We start from the raw sequence: 10,292 nt of genomic DNA, 5'->3' as shown, positions 1-10,292 counted from the left end.
GGCGGCACGTGGGGCGCACCGGGGACGCGCGGCGGCGGCGGGGAGCGCCGCGCCGGCTGCGCCCGCCCACGGAGCGCCCGCCCCGCCCTTCCCCGCCGCCGCCGCCCGAACGGGGTTTTTGGGTTACGAATTACAACCCACCGCCGGCCAGCCCGCTCGGCCCCGCCCCCGCCCGTCGCGGTGCCCGGTGCGGCGGTGCCCGAGCCCGCCCGGAGCCGCGGCACCGGCCCGGCCCGGCCCAGCCCGCGCGATGGCGGCCGCAGGGCGGCTGCTGCAGCGCCGCCGCGAGCCGCCGGGGGCGCTGCGGAGCCGGGCGGCAGGGCGGCGCTGATTGGCTGCCGGCACGGCTATATAAAAGAGGCGCAGGCGGTGCCCGGATCTCTTCCGCCGCCATTTTCTGCCGGGCGCAGGTCTCCGCTGTCTCCGCCGCTCGCACGAGCACCCCCGCCGCCCTCGCCTCGCCATGGAGGACGCGACAGAGATGAGCGGCGGCCAGGAGGAGTTCGCCGAGGGCTCCAAGATCAACGCGAGCAAGAACCAGCAGGACGACGGGTAGGGCCGGGGACGTGGTGGTGGTGGGGGGGGAGGTGCGGCGGAGTCGCGCATCCATCTCCGCCGCCCGCGCTGCGGCTCGGGGGGGCGGCTCGGTGGCCGGGGGCAGCGCGGCCTTCCCTTCCCGCGCCGCGGCCGCGCCCGCCTTTGTGTGGCGGGCGGGTGACCCAGTTTCCGCGGGGCGGGGGGGCCGAGCGGGCCGTGACGTCACCGGCGGGCGCGGGGGCGCGGGGGGGCTCCCCGGCGTTCCCTCACCCGGATCCGCACGCCTTCCCTGCCCTCCAGGAAAATGTTCATCGGGGGCCTCAGCTGGGACACCAGCAAGAAGGACCTGACAGAGTATCTCTCGCGGTTTGGCGAGGTCGTGGATTGCACAATCAAAACAGACCCGGTCACTGGAAGGTCGAGGGGGTTTGGGTTCGTGCTCTTCAAGGATGCTGCCAGCGTGGAGAAGGTGGGTGCTGTTCTTGTGGTCCGATGGCACGGAGCCAGCTTGTGTAGCTGTAGGGATCTGAGACTTTGTTCTTTTCTCTGCTTTTTAGGTGTTGGAACTGAAGGAACACAAACTGGATGGCAAGTTAATAGATCCTAAAAGGGCAAAAGCGCTGAAAGGGAAGGAGCCACCCAAAAAAGTGTTTGTTGGTGGGCTGAGTCCAGATACATCTGAAGAACAGATTAAGGAGTACTTTGGTGCTTTTGGCGAGGTATAGTATATTGGCATATAAGAGCGCTCCAATTCTCAAGTGTAGTCTGGCCTCTTTCTTAAGAAAGGATTTGTGAGGTGGTAGTTGGCCAAAACTAGAGCTAGTTGAATCTATATATTAATGATTTCTTAAAATTGTAATAGTCTGATTTATAGCTGCCAGAAGTAGTCAGCATATCGATTCTGCACTGCCAGATAGTTCTGGTGGCATAAAAAGGTTGCTTACAGATTTCACGCATTGTTTATGTTCATTTTGATTTCAGATTGAAAACATTGAGCTTCCCATGGACACAAAGACGAATGAAAGGAGGGGCTTCTGTTTTATCACGTATACAGATGAAGAGCCAGTAAAGAAGTTGTTAGAGAGCAGATACCACCAGATTGGTTCAGGCAAGGTGGGAAAACTCTTGTTCTTAGTATGTGAAATCTGCCTTTGTAGGCTTCTGTGAAAGCAGCTCACAAAGTGCTCATGGAATTCGTAGTAAGTTAAAGGATTTCTGTCCTTACAGTGTGAAATCAAAGTAGCACAGCCCAAAGAGGTGTACAGGCAGCAACAGCAGCAGCAGAAAGGAGGGAAAAGCAATTCTTCTGGTGGACGTGGAGGCGGAAGGGGGCGTGGACGGGGTGAGTATTTTCAGTGGTTCTGTTAATCTAAGTACTTAACCAAACATTCAGGTGTTTGCAGATATTCCAGGTTGCAGGCTGTGTGCAGATCTCATGTTTAAATCAAATGTGTAAAGTAGCCTGTGAGTAAGTGGTGTTTTGTTGGTTATGGTTGCTTGTTGAAGCTGAGGAGCCTCCTCTTGATCTGCTTGCATTCAAGTGGTAAAGGGGCAAGGTGGGTGTAGGGTGCACCCTTAGTGGACAGTGTAACCAGCAGTTGCAATTTCACTTTAAAGTGATACATCTAATTGGCCTGTGGGAGAAAAGCAGGAGCTGTTTGCTAAGGAGTGGGGTGGTCACTTTGCTGCACCTTCAAATAGAACAGAAGGATCAGCTGGTACTATACAGGTTAATGCATCTCAATCTATAAAGGTCAAGCAGCCACAACTCGCACCACACAGTAAGGCTTGTCCTTTGGTGTCACTTGGTACTCAGGCAACTGGATTATTCTCATGTCCAGAAAGTTAGATAAAGGGGCACAGGAGAGGAGTGAAAAAAGTTTTGAAGCTTACACTTGCTATGCTTGGTTTCAGGTCAGGGACAAAACTGGAACCAAGGATTTAATAACTATTATGATCAAGGCTATGGGAATTACAATAGCACTTACAGTGATCAGAGCTACAGTGGCTATGGAGGCTACGACTACTCTGGGTACAACTATCCCAACTATGGATATGGGCCGGGATACACGGATTACAGCGGTGAGTGGTTTTGCCCTTGCTCCTGATAAGAAGAGCAACTTTGCTCTTAGTCAGCCCATGGCTCTAAAGATGAGATCCCTTGGTGTGCTGCTGTGTGTGAAGCTTCCCTCTGAGGCTGGTGTTAACGCTTGTGGGTTCTGTTTTTCCCCACATGCTACCTCCAGGCCAGCAAAGCACATATGGGAAGGCGTCCCGTGGCGGCGGCAACCACCAAAACAACTACCAGCCCTACTAAGGCAGTACCTAGTGCCTGACAAACAGGTGTGTACAGGAGCGCAAGCTCCACTCCAACTACGTCTAATCTAATTTAAAGATCAATAGACAAACGAAGAGTAAAACCTTGCCTAGCATGACTTTTCCTTTAATTAAGCTTTTGTTAACTTAAAAAATACTTTTTTTTTAAAACCAGCTTTGCCTACGTGTCTATAGATCTTTAACTTTGTAAAAGCGTGACTTTATCTTCTTTAGTACTTCAGAAAAACATAAGAGTTTTTCTGGTTTGCGTTGTGTACCAGGTGGTCTAGAGGAATAATTAAACTTATTAGAAGTATTAACAGGTAAAGTACTGAAATGGGTACAACTTAAGGAAAACAAGAATGTTGTCTTCTAACTCTGACATTATACCTTGTTTGTACCCGCCAGCGGGAACTTCATTGCAGGCCGTGTGTCACCCTGACCACGTCTATCTCTGGGGTCGCACGTTGCAGGCAGAGCGCAAGGCATACACCAGAAAACGCTGTCCTGTGGTATGGTCTCTTCCAACTTCATGTACCAGCGTAAAGATTAAAGTGGAAAACTTCAGACTTTGGCTTCTTTTTTTAATCTTTTTTGGAGATTAAGTGTCTTTAACTTAAATGGTTTTTTACAGGAGTTAAAGTACATAAATGCCTTTACAGCTTAATCATTTGGTCTTCTGTTTAGTGTTGTATTTCAATTGTGGAACCTCATTTTAAATGTGCATTCTTTAAGATTTTAATGCTTGCTTTTTTCTTTTTATAGCTAATAGTGAAATCTGCAAACCAAAACGAACTTTTAAATCTGGATAAACATTAAAGATCATATGCATATGGACTGTGAGCTAAAGTGACCTGACTTATGTTGCACATAAGTCATTTAGCTGTATAAACAAATAATCGGAAAGCCTTTTGGCAGTATTTCCAATGGAAAACAAAGTGATCCAGAGCCTGCTTACTTGTCTTAAATTGGATGGTTGTTTTGGAGCAGCCTCCTAGATGGGCTGAATATTCGGGAAAATAAATTACTGATGGGCAACTAAACAAACCTCTTGTGTTACCTTAATAAATATGCATATGATCTTTAACAGTGAAGAAAGGAATATATAGAAGACTTAAAGCAGTTCATGAAAATGGACCTTTTAACAATCCTGTAGTAACTGTCACAGATCTGACATGCATTTTGTCTTGATTTTTTAGGTAGAGATACTGCGACAAAAAGCCATCTTGCAACGCATCGTGAGTGAATAGAGGGTGGTCTTCATGAGAGGAAATGACTATTTTGTAAAAGACTTTTAGTGTATGACACAACTGTGTCCAACTGTACATAGCGGCCAACTAGTTTTCTTTTATGGTTTTTACTTTCTTTTTGCCATTCATGTTATGACACAATGTGGACTTGTGTTTATACAAACTTTATTTGTATAATTTCATGTTAAAAGATTCTCTAATAAATGCTTACTTAAGTGAGTGTGGAGTCTTGCTATCACCTTAAAGTGGTGTAACTGTAGTTTTACTTAGATAGAAGGGCAGCTGCCTCTCTGGAGATCAGGGTTACTTGTAAGAACAGGTTTGTACACCCCATTCTTCCTCCTGATCTGTCCTGGAGCACCAGAGTGCTTGGAATTAGCATCACTGTGGAAGATGGCAGAGTCATGTCCAGCCCTCTGCAGCAGTGAGACAGCGGTCTGTGGCACAACACTGCCAGTTTTGCAAATCTCAGTAGGGATATAGAACTGTAGCAGCACCTTTTGAATGCTGATAGCACTGCATGAGGAGTTGGAGTTTTTCAAGGCTTCCCAAGCACCTAAAACCTCAAGTAGTCTGGAATGTAGCTTAATTACTTTCCCACAGCACTTCTATTCCAATTCCAAGCAGGAGATGACAAGTTCTTGAACTTCAGGATCAGCAACTATTTTCTGTACAACTCGGTACAAATTAGGTGCTGTACTAGATTCTTTTCACCTTGATCAGAAAACAGGTCTCTCATCTAGTGCACTAGCAAGCAATAAATAAAAGTCTGAGTGCCTGATTGCTGGAGAAGGAACACTGTATTGACCCAGCACATTTCTGGATTAGGAGAGTGGCTGGGATGAGTAAAGAAAGGAGCCATGTGCATTTTGTCTGAGGCAAAAGGATTGCGGCACTCTGCCTGAAGATTTGGGGGTTCTCAGTACAAATATCTAGTCAAGCATCAAAATAAACCTTGCTTGTTAAAGCTCACTGGTGTCACTGACTACAAACTAAAGAATCAGCAAGAAGCCAGCAGTGTGTGAGATCATACGGTGCATTTGTGAGTGCAGCTGGATCTAGCACTGTCCTGCACAGCAGCTGAGGCAAACTTGTGCCGCAAGAGCACGGCTTCGTTGCTCCAGTGGTTTGTTACATATGTAATACACAAAACCTCCCTAAGAGCCAGGTTTTACTTCAATCTGTGATCCTCTGGCTCGGTGCTAGTGAAGTGCAGCTGGAGTACCGAGTGCAGGTCTGGGCTCCTCAGCACTAGAGAGGCGAGGGGCTCCTGCAGAGGGTCCAGTGAAGGGCCACAGAGATGATGAGGGGGCTGGAGCATCTCTCAAGAGAGACTGTGGGAGCTGGGCTTCTCTAGTCTGGAGAAGGCTGAAGGGGACCTCAGCCATGCACATCAACATGTCAAAGGCAGGTGCCGAGAGAACGGTGCCAGGCACTTTTCAATGCTGCCCAGTGACAGGACAAGGAGCAGCGACCACAAACCCAAACACAAGTTCTACCTAAACCTGAGATAGAGCTTCTTTACACTGAAGGCGGCAGACCACTGGAACAGCTGCCCAGGGGGGTTGTGGAGTCTCCCTCTCTGGAGCCATTCCAAACCCACCCCGACCTGTTCCTGTGTCCCCCGCTCCGGGTGGCCGTGCCTTGGGCGGAGGGGCTGAACTGCACGGTCTCCAGGCGCTCAGTGCCGCCCGGGCCCGGGCCGCTCCCGGGCCGCGCCCGCGCTCCCCCCGCGCTCCCGGGGGCGGTGTCACGTGTCCCGCCGCCGCGCTGCTTCCGGCCGCCATTTTAGGTTGGGTCGGTGGCGGCGCCATTAAAAACAGGGAGCGAGAGAAGGAGGGATCGGCGGGATCGGCGCGCTCGGCCGGGGCCGCCAGCGGGGCCGGGGCCTCGGCGGGGAGGCGGCGGCACCGGGGGTGGCCGGTGCGGAGCGGCGCCATGTCGGATCAGCAGTTCGCTCTGGACTCGGCGGCGGTAGCTGCTGGCGGCGGGGGCAGCGCGGCGGAGCCGGCGGAGCAGCCTGAGGGGCAGGCGGGGGCGGGGAGCACCGATGGGGGAGGCGGCGGCGGCGGGGCCGAGTCGGAGGGAGCCAAGATCGACGCCAGCAAGAACGAGGAGGACGAGGGGTGAGCGGCGGGGGCGGGATGTGTGTCGGGCGGGGCCCGCGCCCCCGGCCCCGGTCGCTGCCCTGTTTGTTTACTTGGCGCCTCGGCGACGTCACGGGCCGAGCGGCGGGGGCGGCGTCTGGGCCCGCGGTGTACAAATGGTGTGATGTGCCTCAAACTGCTTGCCCTTCTTACTTATTTTTCTTTTTAATTATGCCTTTTCTATGAGTTGAAGTGCGGTGTTTGCGTGAAGACAGTAATTCGGTGTGTCCGAATGCTGTGGTTGCATTGCCCTGTGCTGCAGGCGTTGCTGTGTGTCATCTGAGAGCCAGAAGCGCCAGGTACCGGCACTTCTTCCCAGCCTAAAACATGCCTCTGCTTCTCACGGAACTTGTTGTCGGGAGGATTATGTTAGGTGGTGCCTAAACTTGAGAAGCAGGAGTTGAAAAGGCAGGAAGCTAAGCCGGGGGAGGTTCAGGTTATGCATCAGGAAAAGGATTTTCACCTAGAGGGTGGTTGGGCAATAGAGCAGGGAAGTGGTTACAGCACCAAGTCTGACAGAGTTCAGGAAGCGCTTGAAAAAATGTTCTTGGGCACATGGAATGACTCTTGGGGTGTCCTGTGCAGGGCTGCGAGTTGGACTTCATGGTTCTGATAGGTCCCTTCCAACTCAGCATGTCCTGTTACTCTGTTTTATGGCGAGTAAAGACAGATTTTAATCTTCATAGGATCTCTGCCTGGGGCAGTGTCCCTTTTGTATTGCCGGTGAAGTTTGTGTGTAATAAATCCAGTGACAGGACAGGCTGTGCGCTCTGCTGTCTCCTGTCGGGCCCGTGAAACTCGAGCTGCAGGTCTGTTTTTGGTCAAGGCAGAAAATAACCTGGATAAAGGAGTGCTAATTACTGTGTCCTGAAGATACCTGCTGCAAAACCTTCCTGAGTGTCTTCCTCCTTCAGCAATAACCCGGGATGTTGCTGAGAGAGATGTTAATAATCTGGGATAATGCAGAGAGAGAACAGGAACTCTTTTTTGAGTATTTTGCTTAGATTAGCAGAAATTAAAATGGTTTTGTTACTTTTCAGCTATTCTTAACGGTTTCAAATGCCTTTGGAATTTGCATGTTTGTTTTACTTATTACCCTTGAATACACACCAGTTAAAGGGTTTTCATGTACAAACTCGGGTTCTTTTGAGGCAAGAGAGCTTAGAAAAAGTTGTCTTTAAGCGGTGCAGCGATATTGGGCAGTCATTACACATATCACACATTGACTTGTACTCTAGTTCAGTCTTTTTGACCTATCAATTATTCATGCTGTATAGGAAACAAAGTTTTTTGATAACACTTCTGGTAGTAAAGGGAAAAAAGCATATCTCTGATACCTTATTCAGTTAAGTCTGAGGTTTGAAAGCTTTCCCAGTGCACTCCCAGTAACTTATTTTGGGAAGCTCTATATGCTGATGTGGCTTAGACCAGCCAGGCTGTGGGCTAGGAAATGTATGTGTTTTACAAGCTTTTGGCAGTGCTGTGGCACTGCTCCTGAATTGTTGTGCTTGTGTTTGTGGCATAGCCCTGACCTGAGCTCAGTTTCCCTTGGAGCAGTAGTTGATGTAGGGGCAGACTGAAGCAGCAGTGGTTTACTGCTCTGTGACTGGCTCAAAGGTGCAATTCCTGCGTGGAGAGATGAAAAACCTTCCGAAGCTGTTGGATTCAAGTTCGTGTTCTTGGTCTGCCTGTCCTTAGGAATACAGAGTGGGGTCTGTATGTTAATATTGAGACAGGTGGTGTGTGTAGCCGGTGTCAGTTCAGTAGGAGCTGCTAGAGCATCACTACCCCACCATGGGTCAGAAACACAATGCTGCATCCTCTGTGTCTTCTGTTTGGCTGCTTGAAAAACCCTCCACAGAACAGCAGACAAGCTTAGGACCTTAGTGATGGGTGAACAAAGGGCAGAAAGCTCCTTTGATTTACTCCCTGTGCTGGCGTGAGGCTGCTGGTTTACCAGGGTGGGCCATTTCTTCCATGAGGACAGCAAGGAGTCACAGCTAATAGAAAGGGCTGTTGGTACTTCCTTAAGAGAGATCTGGAACTAATTGGAAAAGTGGATAAAGGGATTGGGGAAGTTGGTGCTCCTTCTTTACAGATTTGTAGACTTGTTGTAACAACATCTGAAGCTCCTGAACCACTCATCTGTATGGATTTTTGTCAGAAACTGAATGCTCTTGTTAATTCTGTGAGAGCACAGCTAAGTCAACAGAGGTAGTTCACAGGAGCAGCTTTTGTTTCGAGGGAGTTTGAGTTGTGAAGGTACAATGCCCTTTTACATGATTGGCAGGAATATTTGTGTGTGGGAAGTGGAAGGGTTGGAAACATGATACAGTGGTTTTTCAGGTTTTCTGATAACTGTCTGATTGTGAAATATGGGCAAAGCTTTGTAGAAAGTGCTTTTGTAGATCATAATGGATCATATTTTTTGGTTAGAGCTCACGGTAAAATCTTCTTTCTCAGTATTAGAAGAGATCATCTCAAATCAAATCCTCTTTTGAATGGGTTCCTAAGCCCTATGCCTAATAACCTGGAATGTTTCATTTGTGTGTATAGTGGCTTGATTTTTTCTTATTTTTTTAAATATTTTTTATGCCTTTCTAATATGGTGTGATGGTCATGATTTGATTCTAAGCTTCCAGTGTGCTTTTGAACATACAGGTTTATGAATTATGTGCTGTACACATCTGCCCAGCAGCACTGGTGCTGTAGAAATATTGGAAAGATGTTCTCTCTATGAAAATGGATTAAGCCAGGTGTTTATATAAAGTTTTTGAGAAAATAGAACTTCTGACCATCCAAGACTTTGCTTATTCATAACTACTTTTTGGGGGAAGGAAACTTGACTAAACTTTATTTATTTTAGTTTATTAATTTGGGTATATATCCAGTCCAGAGTGGTAGATAAATGCTTCTGTTTTAACCATACTTCTTTACAAATCTAATCTGCCTGCCTGTGTTCCATGAGCAGTTGTGTTGAGGCTACACGGATAACCAGATGGAATTAAATGTATGATGGGGAGGTAAAGAAGGCATAAAATATATTTTTGTCACTGCTACTAGTGGTTTCTTGGGACAGCAGAGTAAGCAGTGGCAGCAGAAGACAATAAAAAATGTTTGTGTATGTGGAAGTCTTTATCTGTCCTGGTCAGACTCACTTAAGCAAGTTGTCAAAAAGCGCAGGCCTGTGTGTGTAGTGACATGACTGATAAAATCCTGCCAGTTCCATACATTAGGTTATAGAGCTCATAAAGCTGGGCGGTGCAGGATTTTGGGTAACACACATTTACAGATTGACCAACTTGTCTTAACAGGAAAATGTTCATTGGTGGCCTTAGCTGGGACACAACAAAGAAGGATTTGAAGGACTACTTCTCCAAGTTTGGTGAAGTTGTAGACTGCACTCTGAAGTTGGACCCCATCACAGGGAGATCGAGAGGCTTCGGCTTTGTACTCTTCAAAGAGTCAGAGAGTGTGGATAAGGTAGGATTAAAGTAATGAAATATGTTCAAATTCAGGTATCAGAGATAAAGCACTCAGTAGGATGACTGTAGGCGTTGTTCTTGCATGTTCTGGTAAAGATGATTCAGGGGTGCAGCAGGTTTAATATGCCTGTTGAAAGTGCTTTCTTTTAAGAACCATCTTACTTGTGATGCTGTGTGCAGGACCAGCAGTGATTCCTGAGGTATGGATTTGGGCCCTTACAGGTTCTTCAAAAGTCTTCAGACTTGGGCACTTGAAAAATACAGTGTATAAATGTCTGCTGCCTTCTGCTGTGAAAGCAGCATTTGAAAAGATCTTCTAGTCTTTGCATTCCTGAGCTGTACTGTGACCCCCTAGAGTAGTGCCAGTAGCTTTGATACATTTAAGCTTTATCTAAGTAAAAACTGATTGTTAACTTTTCTAAAATACTGTGAATACAGCACACAGAAAAGTTTTCACCTTTATGATCTTCGTGATATCTAAAGTACAGATTTTTTTACTTCATAAGGTTTGAGGATGAGAAGAGTAATTTTTGAGAGATGTTACGTTCTTGTTTCTG

The 10,292-nt window shown here is 48.0% G+C and overlaps 2 protein-coding genes across 10 annotated transcripts in view; both read left to right on the top strand.

The window, feature by feature from the left end:
- The first annotated feature begins 378 nt into the window (after window positions 1-378).
- Window positions 379-4,322, top strand: HNRNPDL (heterogeneous nuclear ribonucleoprotein D like). 3 transcript variants are annotated; one of them, XR_014954901.1, is made up of 9 exons: window positions 379-552; window positions 838-1,006; window positions 1,095-1,256; window positions 1,519-1,650; window positions 1,765-1,879; window positions 2,452-2,619; window positions 2,784-2,880; window positions 3,262-3,365; window positions 4,053-4,322. XR_014954901.1 is itself a non-coding variant. In XM_021549291.4 (8 exons), exons 1-7 carry the CDS (start codon window positions 464-466, stop codon window positions 2,852-2,854), a joined length of 906 nt encoding a protein of 301 aa, XP_021404966.1. In that variant the 5' UTR covers window positions 379-463; the 3' UTR covers window positions 2,855-2,880; window positions 4,053-4,322. The 3 variants fall into 3 exon arrangements, 1 of the variants encoding a protein (XP_021404966.1); XR_002467177.4 differs by having other exon boundaries at window positions 2,784-3,365; XM_021549291.4 differs by lacking the exon at window positions 3,262-3,365.
- Window positions 4,323-5,888: 1,566 nt separating this feature from the next.
- HNRNPD (heterogeneous nuclear ribonucleoprotein D) overlaps window positions 5,889-10,292 on the top strand; it is a 9,250-nt gene continuing 4,846 nt past the window's right edge. For 4 of the 7 annotated variants that reach the window (XR_002467176.3, XM_021549288.3, XM_031504690.3 and 1 more), the window contains exons 1-2: window positions 5,891-6,229; window positions 9,565-9,733. Coding sequence is in view for 6 of the 7 variants with exons in the window: in XM_021549288.3 (XP_021404963.1) it covers window positions 6,042-6,229; window positions 9,565-9,733 (357 nt within the window). In the remaining variant the exon portion in view is untranslated. Of the gene's footprint in view, window positions 6,230-6,334; window positions 6,370-6,443; window positions 6,550-9,564; window positions 9,734-10,292 lie in introns of those variants that run through there. The other 3 variants (XM_085578156.1, XM_085578155.1, XM_085578154.1) reach the window with 3 other exon arrangements.

The sequence above is a fragment of the Lonchura striata genome, chromosome 4, assembly GCF_050655825.1.
Source record: "Lonchura striata isolate lonStrDom1 chromosome 4, ASM5065582v1, whole genome shotgun sequence".
In the NCBI taxonomy this organism is placed as follows: Eukaryota; Metazoa; Chordata; class Aves; order Passeriformes; family Estrildidae; genus Lonchura; species Lonchura striata.
Note: the sequence above shows the minus strand (reverse complement) of the source record. Positions and strands in the feature narration are given on the sequence as shown.